The sequence below is a fragment of the Bos javanicus genome, chromosome 15 (genome assembly GCF_032452875.1).
Source record: "Bos javanicus breed banteng chromosome 15, ARS-OSU_banteng_1.0, whole genome shotgun sequence".
NCBI classification, from domain to species: domain Eukaryota; kingdom Metazoa; phylum Chordata; class Mammalia; order Artiodactyla; family Bovidae; genus Bos; species Bos javanicus.
Window position 1 is genome coordinate 36,568,030 of NC_083882.1, and position 19,372 is coordinate 36,587,401.

At 38.9% G+C, this 19,372-nt stretch overlaps 1 protein-coding gene across 25 annotated transcripts in view; it reads left to right on the plus strand.

The window, feature by feature from the left end:
* Positions 1 to 19,372, plus strand: part of SOX6 (SRY-box transcription factor 6) — an 843,047-nt gene that overhangs the window by 748,733 nt on the left and 74,942 nt on the right. For 20 of the 25 annotated variants that reach the window (XM_061440698.1, XM_061440700.1, XM_061440695.1 and 17 more), the window contains 2 exons: positions 3,487 to 3,712; positions 6,665 to 6,852. In XM_061440698.1, coding sequence (XP_061296682.1) covers positions 3,487 to 3,712; positions 6,665 to 6,852 — 414 coding nt within the window. The remainder of the gene's footprint in view (positions 1 to 3,486; positions 3,713 to 6,664; positions 6,853 to 19,372) is intronic. The other 5 variants (XM_061440707.1, XM_061440689.1, XM_061440690.1 and 2 more) reach the window with 1 other exon arrangement.

Consider the following 19,372-nt stretch of genomic DNA (forward strand, 5'->3'; position numbering starts at 1 on the left):
GCAGCTTATACATGTGAGGAAACTATCTGAGGCCAGGGGGAAAGCAAGATGTAGCAGACAAAACCACTACGAGGTTCATGAAGAACTGAGGATGATTTGTATTCCCGTTGGCCAGATTGGAATGATCTCTTGACACATGGGTACCAAGTAGAGTCCCTAGCAGGGTGTTACTTCACTGCTGCTGCTGCTGCTAAGTCACTTCAGCCGTGTCCGACTCTGTGCGACCCCATAGACAGCAGCCCACCAGGCTTCCCTGTCCCTGGGATTCTCCACGCAAGAACACTGGAGTAGGTTGCCATTTCCTTCCCCAGTGCATGAAAGTGAAAAGTCAAAGTGAAGTCGCTCAGTTGTGTCCAACTCTTAGCAACCCCATGGACTTCACTAGTAGGGCCAAATTATCTCTATACCTGCCTAACTCAGTTTAAAAGCAAGCCTGGTAAGGCTCTCCATGTCTTAGAACAAAGTCCACAAATATTTAAGGTAACATACAAACTGAAATCCAACACTGTAAAAATCTCAGTGTGGAGCATCTATTCAATAATTATCAGGCTTGCAAGAAAATATGAAAAATAATGAAGAGAATAAATCGATTACTAGAGATAAACCTCAAAATAACACAAGTGATAAAATTACTAGATAGGACAATAAAAACAGCTCTTAAAAGAGACTTTCAACTAGACCAAGTGAAGAAGTAAGCATATCTGCTTCTCTTCACCCACAAAGTGTCTGTTGGGGCAGGACAAGCTGTGAGGATGAACAGCAGGCCTGCCATGGTGGAAAAGAATTGACTTGATTGGGAGTTAATCAGTGCTTCCCATGCTCAGTGGCATTGTTGGTAGAAATGGAAATTATTGAATTGTAAGACTAAATAATAAATTAGAATATACAGCCATACTTTTTAATTGAGCTTCACTTTATTGTCCTTCACAGCTATTGTACTTTTTACAAATTGAAGGCTTGTGGAAATCCTGCATAGTCAGATGATGGTTAGCAATTTTTTTAGCAATAAATTATTTTTAATTAAGGTGTATACATTGTTTTTTAGATATAATGCTGTTGCACATTCAACAGACTACTGTATTGTATAAACATAACTTTTATATGCACTGGGAAACCAAAAATTCATGTGATTTGCTTTATTGGGTTATTTGACTTATTGCAGTGGTGTGAAACCAAACCCATAATGTCTCTGAAGTTTGCCTATATTCAAAAATGAATTATAAAACTAGATATTATAAACTCCACATATTCAAGAAACATGAACATTATAAGGCAGGGCATGGAAAATTCATATTGAATGCTTGAAGATGAAAAATACAGTGTTTGAGATGAAAAGTACACTGGATTGGTATTGATTTGGAATAGCAACAGATTAGATATTACAGAAGAAAAACTAGTGAGCTTGATGACATGACAATGAAACATAGAAAAAAAGACTATCAGTGCTGTAGAACATCAAATGGCCTAATATATACAAATAGAGCCCCAGAAAGAGAAGGAAGGGACAGAAAATATATTTTAAAGAGTAATGGCTGAAATTTTTCTAAATTTGAAGACGCTGAACTAAGGGATCATAAGAAACTTGGTGAAGTAAAAGAAATGTGGAGAAAACTAACTACATACCTAACGTAGAAATCACCGTTATTGAGAAGTGAGTAAAGTAACTAACTAGTCTAAATATCCTTTGAATTCAGAGCAAAGGCAAGTAAATTTTAATTAAGTACTGTTTGTGAGGGATGCGACTATGTTTCCTGAGGACCTATCGTATATCTGCTGCTGCTAAGTCGCTTCAGTCGTGTCCGACTCTGTGACCCCAGAGACGGCAGCCCACCAGGCTCCCCGTCCCTGGGATTCTCCAGGCAAGAACACTGGAGTGGGTTGCCATTTCCTTCTCCATATCGTATATCTAGAGATAAAAGTACATTGCACCATAGATGTGCCATATTACTTATTTCCTACCAAGACAAACAAGCAAAACAACAAAATAAAGCTAGGGTATCATGACACTATCAAATTACTTATTTTATCTGATAATTCAGCAAAGAAAAAAAGTGCCTGGGATTTGGAGCCTAATAAACTATAATTCAAATTCTGTCCTTCCCTGTATGGCTTTGGATGGTCATTTTATCACTTTGCTTCTTTCTTTGTAAATGTAGAATACTACTCCCCAGTCTCATAGTTATTGGTAGTTAAATGAGCTAATATACTTGAAAATATCTAGCACAATGTTTAGTCATAATGGCTCTTTTGTGCATGTTATTTACATTTTCTCTTTCTAATCCTCCCTCCTGATTACTATTTTCTGGCATCCCTTTTTCTTCCCACTTAAACAATGACCCTTAGTGCTGGAAGAGACCTTAGAGATCAGCTAGAATCAGGCCCTCTTTTCTATAGATGAAGAAATTGAGTCCCAGAGAAGTGACATGTTTGCCATAGGGGAGAAAGTTCAGTGTGTTCTAAACAATGATGTGAAACGCAAGTTCTCTGTGCCTTCTCAGAAGCAAAAGAGGAGTTAACATTTGCTGGAAATTTTGTTTTAAACACAATACTGCAGATCTTAAAAACCTAGCATTTAAATGAGTATGTTCATATTACAATTAAATTTCTAGAATGAAAGAAGTGTTGTTAAGGGTGTTACATGGCAGAATAAATGAAACAAAAAAATAAAGGTAAGGAGCTTAGCTTTCAAGCTCCTGGTAAAACCAGCGTTAGAAGCCAGATATTTGAATACTGTGCTCAGTATAGAAGAACAGGCATCTTAAAATAGACATTCTGTAAATATATGCAGCAAAGAATATAAAGAGACATCACTTCAGACGTGAAAAATAAATTGCATATAGCATGGTATGTAAAACATAATTATAATGTGTGTTTGCTCTTTACAAAAATTAATTTTAAACATGAATAGAGACCAGAATATAGACCATGAAGAGTGCCCACGCCCAGAAAGCCACATAGAAGCCATGCTGTGGCATGCGGCTCTCTGGGCAAAGGCCCAGGAGAGCAGAAGAAGGCTTACAGTGTTTCCATTTTTAAAGTACTTGCAATTGTTTGATTTAAAATATATATTAAAAAATTAGCGGCAGAGCCCATTTATAGTTCCAGGAACTTTTCAGAGAAAATAACACAAAAGCACTACAGAGCTGCTGAAATTTTAAATAATTCTTTGTAAATGCCCTAGGTTAATTTGGATCCCTGAAAACACATTAGGAAATTAAGCTGTAATGTGAGCTAATTCAGATTTTAATTTGGCAAAAAGAATGATCCAACTACACAGTTAATGTAAATAGAAGCATAACACAGGGAAATTAATGAGGTTTCCTTCCGATGAATCTTCAAGGAGGTAGATAATTAGCTTCTTTTGTTATTATTGTGGAGAATGTGGCATTGTCTCTGAGGTGTAAAATAACTGTGGCTTACTAAGTGATAATGTGCTTCATTTGTCTTTTTTTTTTTTTAATAATTATTTATGTTAAACTCTTGTAGGATGAAGCAGCAGCACAGCCGCTGAATCTCTCATCCCGACCCAAGACAGTTGAGCCTGTAAAGTCCCCAACATCTCCCACCCAGAGCCTCTTCTCAGCCAGCAAAACCAGCCCTGTCAATCTGCCTAACAAAAGCAGCATCCCCAGCCCCATTGGAGGAAGTTTGGGAAGAGGATCCTCTTTAGGTAAATGGAAAAGTCAACACCAGGAAGAGACTTATGAATTAGGTAAAGGAAAGCAAAATGCGTTTAATGATAACTGATTCTTGTTTCCAAAGTATTCTTTAGTCCAAGAAAAATTTAAATACTGAAAGTAAATAACGTAAAAGTAAATTCTTTTCTACTAAAACATAACCCAGTGCGGCGTCTTGGGTGACTAGAACTTTCAGGAAAGGTAGATCCAGCAATCAGAGACTTAGAAATTTCTGTGTTGAGTCAGTGCTTTGTCACTGAAGTGACTCTAGGCAGAGTAAGAGTGACCATGAACTCTCCAAGGGCCTAAAGGAAACTGGCCTGAAAGCTGCCTGCCAAAAGTCTAAAATTTTTTGAAATTTTGTTTTCTTTGTAAAATGTGAATTTTATACCTTATCCTATATCAGTTTTGCATTGAAGCAAATATGAATGACACTTCAGTGACATCATATAAAATAAAGTGGATATCTAGTAAGATATGTCATAGTGATCCTCTGTCTTCTTACATTCTCTGATACACTGCCAACTGTCTCTAGGGATGTCATACCCTGGTGTGAGAAGTATAGGGGAAAAATGGGATCTGGCATCAGGCAGCCTTGAACTGAGAAAGAGCCTTTACTTACTAGCTGTGTGACCCTGTGAAAATTATTTAATATTTTTTTTAACTGAGTTTCCTAATCTCTGGAAAGGAAATATTATTTCCTAGCTTATAGGTTGGTATGAGAATTAAGACAGAAATGTATATATATATAAAGTCTCTAACATGATATCTGGAACCCAGAAGGCATGCAACCCAAAAGACTAGACAGCCAAATACCAACACATTTACAAATACATGTGGAATGAAACAGTAATTGTGAAAGTACTTGTCAGTGGCAGAAAGCCAAATAAATATGAACATTATTATTACCATGCTCTATAAATTTCTTAATTTTCCAATAAGACACAGAAGTTCAAAGGGATTTGGGACTAGAACCAGCATTTCTTTACCGTATTACCTTCCATGTTTTCTTTAATCCTATAGCCTGAATTGCTTACAGCAATAAATAATGTATAAGTGTAGCCATTTACAGTTTAACCAAACATTTTGTCTATCTTAGCTCATTTGATTTTTCACTATCATCTTATGAGTTAGGTAGTATGTTATTGTTATGCTTGTATAATAAACTGTCGTCTTACAGATAAAGTGACTCACCCACAGCCATGTGGCTGTTAATTAGCAGAGTTAAAACTAAAATCCAGGTCTTCTCACGTATAACTCAGTGCTCCTTTTGAAAACTCATAGTTGGAACATTTGCTGAACAATGCTGAATCTTAAGTGGCTCTTCTGATGATAAGATGTAAATCTTCCTTACTGAAACTGGGGACATTAGGATCTACTCAGCAGTCTATCCTCTTTTTGAGTCAGGACACTCTTTTAGGGGCTCAGAGATTTTCACTCCAAGTCAGTGGGATCACTGTGGCAAAGAGAAATGAATCATTCCCAGCATGTGAATATGATCACGGGATTATTGAAAGTTGTGAGATGAGGGGAAAAAAGCCAACGTGAGGATAAATAATAGGCTTGATCTTGAAAAGGCCCTCCTATAAACCACTTCTAAATTTTATTTGGAAAGCATTTGTTTTCTGTACTTAACATAGTGAGGGACAAAAATGACTGTATCACAGGCCCTTGTTCTTTTGGAGTTTACATCTTAGCAGAGTGTATTCCTTAGATCGTGAACTAGAAATGAGCTGAAGTAATAACACCCTTGTTCACACAATACTGGATGGATTTTCTTTTTTAATCAGAAAAGCTTCAGAAGTAAAGATACAGGGTTTCCATCGGCTAAAAAGTGGCTGTTTAACTTTCTAAAACTTTTCCATAGATAGCGTTGGGAATATTTTCTAAACTCGAGTGATAAGCACATGTACTGCACACGCATAGACGTGAGCTTGATCGTGGTCTGGTTTCCTCCGTCCCATCTGTCTCTGTGAGGTGTGTGCACATACACAGATACACACACACATACACACACACACACACACACACACACACACGTGTGCTATGAAATGCTCATACCAGGAAACACACAACCTCATCACATTAAACTTTACCACAGCAGCTGAAATCTGTCAGTCAGTTGCCTTCTTTTTGTCTAAAATTGGAAAAGCTAAAGTATCAATTTTAACCTACAATAAAATGCAAGATATAGAGGAAATTTCGTTTAATTTTAAATTTTGTCCTTCTGTGCTGCATGGAATATAATGAAAGTAAATATTTTCACTTTATTTTAAGCTTTATCCTTATATAAATTCCATTCCCACACATTCAGCCTCACTGTCAAGAAGACAGGGAACTGAGAGCAGTGGGTGTTCAGGTTGTGGGTAGGAAATGGGTTGTCATTCTCTTGGTAAGTAACTGAGGCAGCATGAGTGGAATGCTTCATTAACCAGCCAGTGACTGGGGAACAGAGAGTGTGGTGTATTCCTTCCCACCCCCTCTCTCCTGCAGTGGACGTGTGAACACACAGATACAGATATCGCTACAGGATGTGTATAGCCTCACAGATTTTTTTTTTGGCTGGGTCAGAAACAGCTTTCCTGCATTAGCACACTAAATATAATAGACAGCCTGCACAGATGTCTCTGTGCTCCTTCCTACCACTTTCATCCCAACTACTCTCCCACTAATTGTTAAATATAACCAGAAAAGGGGTGTGTGTGTGTGTGTACATATATAGGAATCTAGGAACCTTCACTTGTGAGGAAGTGGGTTAACAGAGCCCAGATAAACTGAAATGCTAGGGCATCCTCCAAGAACTAAAAACAAAAAACCCAGCACAACTCAGTTACCCTGAATTTCTGTGGTCTATTGCATTTTTCTTAACAGCGAACGAGCCCCTTCCTTGCTCAGAGAATGTGGTGTTCTACAGGGGAGTGGACAGTAGCAGTATTTTTTAAGTGCCTAACCTTACGACCCTCTAATAATACATCCTGTGTATGCAGATATCCTGTCCAGTCTCAACTCTCCTGCCCTGTTTGGGGATCAGGATACAGTGATGAAAGCTATTCAGGAAGCTCGGAAGATGCGAGAACAGATCCAGCGGGAGCAGCAACAGCAACAGCCACATGGTGTTGATGGGAAACTGTCCACCCTGAATAATATGGGGCTGAACAACTGTAGGAATGAAAAGGTAAAACTTGCTTCCCTCCTTCACTGGCTCTGCTAGACCCATTGACTCATTTTTATCTGGCTCTTTCCAGGCTCCAAAGCATCAACCTGCAGCCAAAGATTCAGACTTCTAGCTTGAGGACTGTCTTGCATTATGTTTAAGCATTGCTGCTGATTAACAAATATACCTTTTCCCTCTTAGTGTGGGTTGCCTCTCAGGTACCCAACGAAACACCCAAACTCCTGCCATTGGTGTTTTTCTGTCCTATTCCAAAAGGTTTAGAAATATCTTATAATAAAGGGGGTATATGAGGTTACAGACTACCAGAATATTTTATAAAAGCATATATACTCAATGAAGGCTAATATATTATTATGACTCATCATTGAATTTATTATTAAGTTTTCTGTCAGCCTGAGCAAAACAGAAAACAGAGAAACTTATAAAATGCATTCATTTATTTTTTTGATTCATCAGATTATTTATCAAGTGCTTAGTGTGTAATAGACACTGTTCTAGGCACTGGAGATACAACAGTGAACAAATGAGACAAAAATCTCTGTGCTCATAGAGCTTACATTCTGATAGGGGAACACAGATGAAGAAGAAAATAAACAAATACATAATGAATAATGTTGGTAACAGGAGGAGGTGAATCATTGCCATGAGGGAAATAGAAGCAAGTTAAGGAAATACAGAGTTACAGGATTGTTCCTTTAGGTAGGCTGGTAAGGACTCTGAGGAGGTGTTGTGTAATAGAGAGAGTGAAGGAAGCCCTGTGCAGGCCACAGGAAGAGCATCCAGGCAGTGGGAACAATAGGCTTAGAGGCCCTTAGAGTGTAGGACCAGCAACAAGGAGGCCAATTTAGCAAGAGCAACTGGAGGAAAGGCAGAGCAGTGAGACCTAAAGAGAAGTCTCTGCCTGGAGCAGAGTGTGGTAGACCTGTAGGCCTTGGAAGGACTATGTGTATTTCACTCTGAATCTGATGAGAATTCCTGCCTCCCTCTTCACATGGCTGTCTTCCCTCTGTGTATGTCCCCATGTCTCCAAATCTTCCTCTTCTTAAGAAGAACATCACTTATTGAATTTAGGGTCCACCCTAATCCAGTGTGACTTTAACTTGATTATATCTGCAAAGACCCAGTTTCCTACAGATAGAAAAATAGATTACATAAATATATTAATTTAATACATTAAATTAATAATGAATTAACTCCCCCTCCCCTACTTTGATTGATCCTTTTAGCAAGAAGTTCACATAAAGTCGGAGAAGGCAATGGCACCCACTCCAGTACTCTTGCCTGGAAAATTCCATGGGCGGAGGAGCCTGGTAGGCTGCAGGCCATGGGGTCGCGAAGAGTCGGACACGACTGAGCGACTTCACTTTCACTTTTCACTTACATGCATTGGGGAAGGAAATGGCAACCCACTCCAGTGTTCTTGCCTGGAGAATCCCAGGGACGGGGAGCCTGGTGGGCTGCCGTCTATGGGGTCACACAGAGTCGGACACGACTGAAGTGACTTAGCAGTCACATAAAGTAGGAGAGAAACTATCTGGGGGAATGGTGGGCCTTTTGGTGCTGGATAAGCCATAAGCTTTTATACACTTGGGACCTGCTGTGCATAGGGATTGTTGTTCTGTCACTAAGTTGTGTCCAACTCTTTGCGAACCCATGGACTGCAGCATGCCAGCCTTCCCTCTCCTTCACTATCTCCTGGAGTTTGAGCATACTTTTTTTGGAGTTTGCACCACCTCCATGTTGCTCAAACTCCATGTTTGCTCTATATTCTATGTCTGGTTATATTCATATCCATTATATTATATCTGTTGTGTTAATGATGCCATCCAACTATCTCATCCTCTGTCTCCCCCTTCTCCTCCTGCCCTCAACCTTTCCCAGCACTAGGGTCTTTTCCGCTGAGTCAGCCCTTTACGTCAGGTGGCCAAAGTACTGGAGCTTCAGCTTTATCATCAGTTCTTTCAATGAAAATTTAGGGTTGATTTCCTTTAGGATTTGTCATAGCTTAGTTGCTAAGTCATGTCTGACTCTTGCGACCCCATGGACTATGGCCTGCTAGGCTCCTCTGTCTATGGGATTCTCTAGGCAAGAATACTGGAGTGGATTGCCATTTCCTTCTCTAGGGGATCTTCCCAACCCAGGAATTGAACCCAGGTCTCCTGCATTGCAGGCAGAGTCTTTACCAACTGAGCTACAAGGGAAACCCTCTTTTAGGATTGACTGGTTTGAACTCCTTGCTGTCCAGGGGACTCTCAAGAGTCTTCTCCAGCACCACAGTTTGAAGGCATCAATTCTTCAGTGCTTAGCCTTCTTCATGGTCTAACTGTCACATCTGTACATGCCTATTGGAAAAATCATAGCTTTGACTATATGGACCTTTGTCAGCAGAGTGTTGCCTCTGCTCTTTAATACACTGTCTAGGTTTGTCATAGCTTTTCTTCCAAGGAGCAAGCATCTTTTAATTTCATGGCTGCAGTCACCATCTACAGTAATTTTGGAGCCCAAGAAAATAAGATCTGTCACTGCTTCCACTTTTTCCCCGTTTATTTATCATGAAGTGATGGGACTAGATGCCATGATCTTAGCTTTCTGAATGTTGTTTTAAGTCAGCTTTTTCACTCTCTTTCACCCTCATCAAGAGGCTCTTTAGTTCCTCTTCACTTTCTGGCAGTAGAGTGGTATCATCTGCCTATCTGAGGCTATTGATATTTCTCCCAGCAATCTTGATTCCAGCTTGTGATTCATCCAGCCTGGCATTTTACATGATGTACTCTGTATATAAGTTAAATAAACAGTGTGACAATATGGAGCCTTGTCATACTCCTTTCCCAATTTTGAACCAGTCCGTTATTACATGTCTGGTTCTAACTGTTGCTTCTTGACCTGCATACATGTTTCTCAGGAGACACAGGGCTACTGAGTAGAAATTGGGGTAAAAGCTAGAGAATGGATACATGCAGCAGAGAACATCTCCTACTTTACAATTTTGTCAAGGGTGAATCCTAAAATTAGTATGAGAAGGATGTCGGTGATTTATCTAAGTCTTTTAAACTGTATTGGTTTTCAAATGAAAGTGATATATGGTTACTAAAATTTCTAATAATACAGTTGTATGGTCAATAGCTAATTACCCTTCTCACCGCATTAACTACCGTTGGTGATTCACAAGTTTTCTTTGCATATGTGGGAAGTATTAATGAGTTTAAAGGTATATATTCTCACTTGGAGTGGTAGGCCCTGAGTTGTCACTTGCCAGCTATGTGATATTTGGTAAGTTGAATAACTTCTCTGGATCTAAAGTTCTTCATCTGTAATGTGAGGGTAGTAATCTGGGTTACAATAGAATAAAATATATATGAATATACCTAGCAAAGCCTCAGGTACAGAGTGGGTACTTTCTTATGTTTCCCATACCTTTTAGGCTACATTATGGGTGATCTTTGAATATATAGAACAAATGAGCTATTTTGCCACAGATATGAGTTCCTCATAACAATGATGGAAGGGTCAGCAGAAGAAAGCAGAGTTAAATGTTTCAGATGATGGCATATTGACCAACTTACATAGTTAAACTCCTTTCTAACTGAGTTGATACACAAAGCTGTGGAAACTTCAGATTTATTAAGTTAGATCATGGTTTCATAATGTCATAATTTCATAATGTCATAATAATGCTGATGCCTCAGCATTATTGACATTTTTGGCTGGAGAATTCTTTGTCATGGGTGGCTAATCTGGCCTCTACTCATTAGGTGCCAGCAGCACCCCTCCTTTTGTGATGACCAGAAATGTCTCTCGACATTGCTAAATGGCCCCTATTGGGGTAGGGAGGACAAAATTACCCCTAGTTGAAATATCACTGGGCTAAATAAATATATTTAGAATTAATACATTTCAGAAATTTTATTCCACAAAAAAACAAGTTATTTAAATAATCACATGTGTGTGCTTAGTCAAGCTCAGTCATGTCCCACTCTTTGTGACCCCATGGACTGTAGCCTTCCTCTGTCTGTGGGATTGATTATCCCTGCAAAAATACTGGAGTGGGTTACCATTTCCCCCTCCAGGGGATCTTCCTGCCCCAGGTATTGAACCTGTGTCTCCTGTGCCTCCTGCATTGGCAGGTGGGTTCTTTTGCTACTGAGCCACATGGGAAGCCCCTTCAATAATCACATTTGTTTTTAAATTATAGAGAATCATTTGCTTTTGATTAATGTTATGAATAAGATATTTCTTTGAAAAATATTTCTAATGAAAAACTAGAATTTTTGTTTGGAATATTAACATAGAGAATATTTAAAACAGATGTGTGTACATCATTTAGGTTGTGGGGGAAATAAGAAATAAATTCAGTATTGTTACAGCAACTCTGCCTTTCAGTGAAGCCCCTCTGTCACATTAAGTAGGCTTAGAATAGCAACATCCTGAAATGTTTGCACTAAACCTAAATAGTAAATTGGCACTGGACATCCCTTCCTTCCAGCAGTGACTCTCTTTGTCTGACACAGTGATCCTATATTGTTGAATTTATATCATCGATTCAAGTTCAAGCTTAAGACTCTACTAACTTCAAATACTCTGGGTTAATTTTAAGTATTTCTCACTGACTTTTCTTAATTCATATAGAGGAAAGAAGTCTGAGCCTCTGAAATAATAACACCTTATTTTGTGTTGGAAGCCACCAGTGAGAGACAAGAGATTAGGTTAAGATTGAAAATTAATAAATCTCAACTTGTCCTAAAATATGTCACACAATGTAATTGAGCTCCTGGACATAAGTGGCAAAATGGCTTCTACAGAATCAGAAAACCCTGGTTTCTCAGTTGAAGAGAGTTGTTGTCTCAGTAGATGACCTTATAGGGGTTGAATTCGGGTTGCTGGAAAAGTCCATTATATTCAAGGCTGTTGTGTTCACAGGTTCTCCTTTACATTCTCTCTCTCGCAAATAATGTCACTGTTTTGAATGTATATTTGTTGTAGGCTTTGTCTGGCTTCCCTGGTGGCTCAGACGGTAAAGAATCTGCCTACAATGCAGGAGACCTGGGTTCAATCCCTGGGTTGGGAAGATCCCCTGGAGGAGGGTATGGCAACCCACTCCAGCATTCTTGCCTGGAGAATCCCCATCGACAGAGGAGCCTGGTAGGCTACAGTCCATGGGGTCTCAAAGAGCTGGACACGACTGAGCAACTAAGCACAGGCTTTGACTAGTTTCTAGACCCAGTATCTATTCTTGTTAGGTTCATTACCTGCAGAAGAGTTAATTAAGAATGATATTAAAGGACTCCTGTGATGGTAGATTTGGCTCTCTTATAATCAAAATATCCATCTTAATTTTATGAGGTTTCACACAACACTACTTTTTCTTCTGAGAATCATATTTTCTTCTGAGATCAAATAAGATAAATATATAATGTACAATAAGATTAGTAAAATAGATTGTGACAAAGTCAGTTTAACTCCCTTCAAAATCATCATCTTTGGAATTATCTCGATTTCCTTAAGTGTAAAGATTCATAAATTAGATTTATGACTTTATTCTTGTAAACCATAGTACAGTTTTAGAGAATTGTTCAGTATTTCTATCACAACACCTTGTAATTTATAAAGCATACCTCATCACACTCATGGAGAAGGCAATGGCACCCCACTCCAGTACTCTTGCCTGGAAAATCCCATGGACAGAGGAGCCTGGTAGGCTGCAGTCCATGGGGTTGCAAAGAGTCGGACACGACTGAGCGACTTCACTTTCACTTTTCACTTTCATGCATTGGACAAGGAAATGGCAACCCACTTCAGTGTTCTTGCCTGGAGAATCCCAGGGACGGGGGGAGCCTGGTGGGCTGCCGTCTATGGGGTCGCACAGAGTCGGACTTGACTGAAATGACTTAGCAGCAGTAGCAATAGTATCACACTCGTATCTGGACATTGTTTAAAAATGAGTGTGTCACAGACTTGAGTTCCCTGAGAAGCAGACTGTGAGATGAAGAGTGTGTGCTGATACATGCTCAGTCACTTCAGTTGTGTCTGACTCTTTGCAGCCCTATAGCTGGAACCTGCCAGGCTTCTCTGTCCCTGGGGACTCTCCAGGCAAGAATACTGGAGTGGGTTGCCAGGCCCTCCTCCAGGGGATCTTCCCCACCCAGGGATTGAACCCGGGTCTCCTGCGTCTTCTGCATCACAGGTGGATTCCTTGCTGATGAGCCACCGGGGAAGCCTGAGACAGAGATTAGCAAGCAGGTTTATGGGGGTAGGGGATCCTCTTTCTGATTGCCACCTGTGGAAGGGAAAGGATGAAAGCAGAATCGGACTGTGATGCAGTCCCATCCAAGGCCTTAGTCAACCTCATATGAAGCTTTGAGGCTGCCATGTCCATTCAGAATTGTCTCAAGTTGGATGGAAGGAGTGAGCTTTCATACCTTTGTGTGAACCAGTCATTAGATGAGGGCTGCCCTGGGAAAGGGACTTAATCTTGGGTGAGGTGTGACTCTAGCTGAGGCGATGCTGAAGAGGGCCAACAGCTGAGGGTGAGCAAAACATTCCCTACAGGTGAGGAAACAAATCAGTCCTGAAGGGGAATCTGGGCAGTACATCACAGTTTCCTTCGCAGAGTTGTTTTTGTGATGTTTATTAACATTAGATGTATATAGAACATGGTTTGTGTATTTCATAACTGAGGGGAACATTTACTTCACAGACACAGGGGTTTGTTGTTTTTGTTGTTTAGTCGCTAAGTCATGTCTGACTCTTTTGTGACCACATGGACTGTAGCCCACCAGGGTCCTCTGTCTATGGGATTTCCCAGGAAAGAATAGTGGAATGGGTTGCCATTTCCTTCTCCAGGGCATCTTTCCAACCAGAGATTGAACCTCAGTCTCCTGCATTGAGGCAGATTCTTTTACTGCTGAGCCACCAGGGAAGTCCTGAAAGTGAGTGTTAGTTGCTCAGTCCTGTCTGACTCTTTGCAACCCCATGGACTGTAGACCACCAGGCTCCTCTGTCCATGGAATTTTCCAGGCAAAATACTGGCATGAGTTGCCATTTCCTTCCCCAGGGGATCTTCCTGACCCAGAGATTGAATGCATGTCTCTTGCATTGGCAGGCAGATTCTTTACCACTGAGCCATCTGGGAAACCCTTATAATACAAACAGAATTACATATATGTCCATATGAATACATGTTGACCTATGATATATTTCACTTTACTGGGTAAACTCCTATATTGACACTTTGAAATGAAACACTGTTAACTTGATCAACCAGAACGGCACCAATGGAGTTGTTCTGGTTGACTGTGTCACAGGATATTTAGGGTCTGTTAAATATATAGATTTTAGGGACAATAGACTGTGACAGCACCTTAGGAGCTTTCATGCTCCATCATTTCAAAATAGCTGCTGTGCATGGATCAGGAATGTCTTGCCAGCAGAAGTCTAAGTTTATTCCCTGGGTTTTAACTTTCTGCAGCAAGAACAACCTATGACAGTGCCAGGGCAGTTTGATCGTATTATAGGTGAACTTCTTACTGAATTTCGTTGTTTTGACATTTCTCAGATAGAGAGTATTTTAGTCATGACAATACACTGCAGGATTTTAGATAGGCTGCTTCTAAATGTCCTTGCTGCTGCTAAGTCGCTTCAGTCATGTCTGACTCTGTGTGACCCCAGAGACGGCAGCTCCCGCGTCCCTGGGATTCTCCAGGCAAGAACACTGGAGTGGGTTGCCAGCTAAGCTAAGGACATCTGGCTAGAAGAGAGGCAAGGTAGGGTGGGCTTTCTTAGTGTTAAAAAGTGCATTTCGTAACTTTTCTGACTTCCCTAGTGTTTGAATGCTGACTCAGTGGTTGGTTAGAGTACATTCCTACATAGGTATGATGTAACTTAGATATCTGGTTATTTTGGTTATCTTAATACCTTCAAGAGCCAGTAGATTGATTACCTGTTGATCAGAGTTACCCTAAATAGGCTGATTGCACATCTATACACATGTGGCCTGAACTGCTGTTCCCTTCATCTTCTGAGAATCTCTTAAGAAAAATTCTTGACCTCATTGCATGTCAAAATGAGCTACCATGAACACTATTATCACACTCTGCCTCTGAGGTATATTGGTGGGATTAAAACTATAGAATGAAAGAACTGAAGGGAATATAACATTTGATCTGGTCCAATACCTTCAATTCACAGACAGGAAGACTGAGACCTAAAGAAAGAACATGACTTATGCTTGGTCACATAGTGAATTTGTGTCAGAGCAGGAATTAAATCTCAGCTTTCCTAGTTCTTCATCAATGATATTTCTATTTTCAGAAAAGTACCAGATTTGCTTACTTATTTTCTATAAGATATTTAAGCTATTGCTTACCAAAGTACTTTTTACATTTGCAATCTAAAACCTTTGGTGGAATAAGACAGGGTAAAAATAACAAAAACAGTGAAGCAGAAAGGCATTGAGCCCCCTGCTTTCTGTATATGTTTCATCTTCTATTTCAATAAAGCATTCTTCCCCACAATGATGTCCACTGGTTCTGGCTCTGGAAAGATATCAGTCAGAAAGCAGAAGATTTATTGATGCTAGTATAGACAAAGAAACAGAAGAGGTGGCTAGTCCAGAAGCAGTAATAGAATTAGAGAGCGCACGGTGTATTGGAAAGAGCATGGGCTTTGGAGTGTCAGTTTCTAGGATTAATCTTGGAAGCAGCCTGTGTGGTTTTCTGTGTTATTTTAGTAAGTTACTTAACCTCTGTGGGTCTCAATGAATATACCTATAAAATAGAGATAATTATCCTTTCCTTGAAGGCTTGTTTTGAGGGAAGATATACATAGAGCACATATCTGACACGAGAGATGCTCTGTTACTATTAGGTCCTTTTTCACTGTAAGACCTCAGACAGGTTGTCAAACCTGTTGTTAATTTTATTAAATTTTCACTCTTTGAGACTCTCCAAAGGTGAATGGATTAACCTACTGCTCCGTGAAGCCAAAATTTCTTAAGATAGAGTAGAAGGTTAGTTAGAAGCTAACAGGCACCTTCTTACAAACTCAAGATATGCATTTTTCTTTTTCATTATTAAAGTAACTTGAATACTCTAGTTACTTGCTATAGGATCTGCTCATAGCCAACATGATAATGTTCAAATTTTATAATATCAGTGTGCTAGGGACTTTTGTTCCTATTAATTTAATATATACTTTAATAATTTCCAGAAAACCAAAATTTCAATCCATGATTTTTGAGAATACTTAACCTGATTGTCGATAACTATATGCATTTCTCATGCCAAAATGATATTTTTTCAATCAAGTAAATAGAAAAACAGTCCAGTCACTAAGGTACATTGTAAACCTGTTCCTTTTTGTTAAAAAACACAATTGTTCACTTATTCACAAGTGTAGATTCTTGCTTCGTACCCATACTTTGCAAAAACATCAGAACAGTATGTCAGCATTACACTGATGTAATACTGCCCTCTTTTATTGGAAATGAAAAACATACTGTATGTCTTCTGCTCCACGTTGTCAGTTGCCACAGCTCCTTGTTATTTACACAGTTGATTCAGATAGTCATTGTTGCATGACAGGATAAGTTCAGACAGATGATCAATGTAGCCGTACAACAATAAGTGTAAGGGAACTGTGAGCAAATTATTTAGCAAAGTGTGTTTGGAATGAATGAGTTTCTTATATAGCACACAGACTAGTGAGGTTTTGTTGTTTTCAAGGAGCGTATAGCATTGATTAATCACGATGGTAATTTTTATGAGCAGTTGACTAACATGTTCAGTTGTGTTTTTCCAATGTCAACTCATTCCCAAAATATTGATAACTTGAATTAGAAGTGTTGTGGGCATATTAGAGATTTTACAGGAAGGGGACAGATTCTAATTATAACATCCTCTTTTGCAAAGCAGAGCAAAAGTTGGTTTAAAAAAAAATTATATACTACTTTTAACATTGTGACAAAAAGCGTTTTAGTAGTGTTTCCGTTTCAGAAATATTATCACATATGTTATCTCTCTAGAACCTTTCCAAATTCAGAGATATAGATAATGCTGTCCTTGTTTTGCAGATTAGGGACCTAACACCAGCTCTGCATCACTTTGTTTCTTCCTTACCTCTCTCTGTCTCTCTCTGTCTCTCTCTCTCATTTGTTCCCCACAGCTCTGTGAGACTGAAAGGGCAATTTTAGTTAAAATCTAAAACAAGACATACATCTGAGTTTCAAACATCAATTTTAATGAAGTGAATGCTAAAATCATGAGACAAAGAAATCTACTTAGATATATACGCTTCCTGCACATTTCTTTGAAAGGAGTAACTAACTATATTTATAGTTGTGATAGTGTTTTTCTAAAACAGCATGCACAGACCAAAATTGCCATAAATTAGAAAAAAAATGTAACTTTTACTAGTGTTAGATTTTGCATTTGAAGCAGTAACATTGAACGGCTAAGCAGTGCTGGATATAGACTCCTGGCTGAATGTTATCATTAAGTTCCTTTTATTTCTGTTGTCAGGGCTACTTGATTGGTTGCCTAGCTACTAGTTTAAGACCCAATTCATAAAAAACAACAACAAACTTGCTTGGCTCTTTTCTTCTCTACAGGTTAAATGGAAAGGACGGTGAGAATTTATCTAGGTTTAAAAGGTTCAAGATACTTCTTAGGGTTGGAGTGGGGAAAGGAACAAATATAAGACTTTTGTTTAAAAGAAATATTTTAAATCAAAAGGTCATGTCCAATTAAAGGATCTCCCACTGAAAGGGTTAAAATTTGACACATCACAGTTAACTTTGCATAAAGAGTTGTTTGGAAGTTTTGGAAGTTTGAAACAAATTTGCCAATAATAACGATTGTATAGACCTAACCTCCCACTCTCCTATGTACTTTCTAACCCTTAATTCTTCTAGATCTACTCTCTTAATCTTTCTAGATAAGCTATTCTCAACTTTTTCAGTCCTAGGATTCCTTTACACACATACACACACGTTTATCATATGATATTTAAACTGAAAAATTAAAATATTTATTCATTTAAAAATCACAATAAACCCATTAGATGTTAATGTAAACAACATTTTTAGTCCTAAGCATATTCTTCAAAATAAAAACTTGGAAGATGGCTTTGTTTTAGCTTTTTGCAAATGTCTCTAATGTCTGGCTTAATAGTAGACAGCTTGATTCTTATTTCTGCTTCTGTATTCAATCTGTTGCTTTATCACAAGGCTGTGTAATTTCAGAGAAACTCCATTGAACAGTCATGAAAGAGTAGGAATGAAAAGGACAAATAATGTCTTAGTGTTATTATAAAACTAGTTTTGGTCTAGTGGACCCTCTAAAAGGGTCTTTGAGACTGCCAGGAGAATACTTTGAATACATGTTATTCTAGATTATGGACTATATGTATGTATAGTGTATGTTTTAAGTGTATTGCCCTTAACTTTAAGAATAGCCTTCACTAATCAAACATTGTATACAGTTAGATATGACTACTGGTTTTATTCTATCTGAATTAAGGAGCAAAAAGCTAATAAAATTCTATTGCTTATATTTATAACTTATCTTAATGCAAAAACAATTTTGGGTGGTTTGCAGTAAGACATATAATAAAACAAGATAAAAACTAAATAGGGAGGAGATAGTGGGAAAGAAAAGTTAAGTATAGTAAAATAAGGTAAATAGATAAAGCTGGGATAAGGTAAGTGCACAAAAATTCTTGTCATGCATATTTACATAATTGTTAGAGACGCACCACAGACTTGACTGTGAACATCTTGATAACCAAACAAAAAAGAAAAATATGTTACAAGATCCCCAGTATTTCTACTATATAAGTACAGCAGTTTCTTAGACGAAACATGGGTATTCTCTAATAGGTCCTCATAAAAGCTTGAGACATACTCAAGAATGTTTGAGAACTACAGTAATTTTGCAGGCTGTTTCTTAACAGACCTTGTCATTTATCTTTTAGATTCATTCATTTTTACCTAGCTTTCTTTGCCTTCATTTGAGCGTTGTGACTGACACTGTGTTCTTTATCCCTTGGACACACTTTTTTCCAATTCCATTTCGTTTTATGTACTTACTATTTACAAAGCACAGTGTTGGACTTGCGTAGTAGAAAGGTAACCAGGGTTCAATCCTGGCTTACTAAGTTGCTATATCTCAGAATTTCACTTTTCTCAACTGTAAAAATGTTAGGACTTGATTAATAAATGATACAATATTCAGTCTCCTAGCAAATACCTTATATATGTGTTGCTGCTGCTGCTATTAAGTCGCTTCAGTCGTGTCCGACTCTGTGCGACCCTATAGACAGCAGCCCACCAGGCTCCCCCGTCCCTGGGATTCTCCAGGCAAGAACACTGGAGTGGGTTGCCATTTCCTTCTCCAAAGCATGAAAGTGAAAAGTGAAAGTGAAGTCCCTCAGTTGTGTCCGACTCTTCGCAACCCCATGGACTGCAGCCTACCAGGCTCCTCTGTCCATGGGATTTTCCAGGCAAGAGTACTGGAGTGGGGTGCCA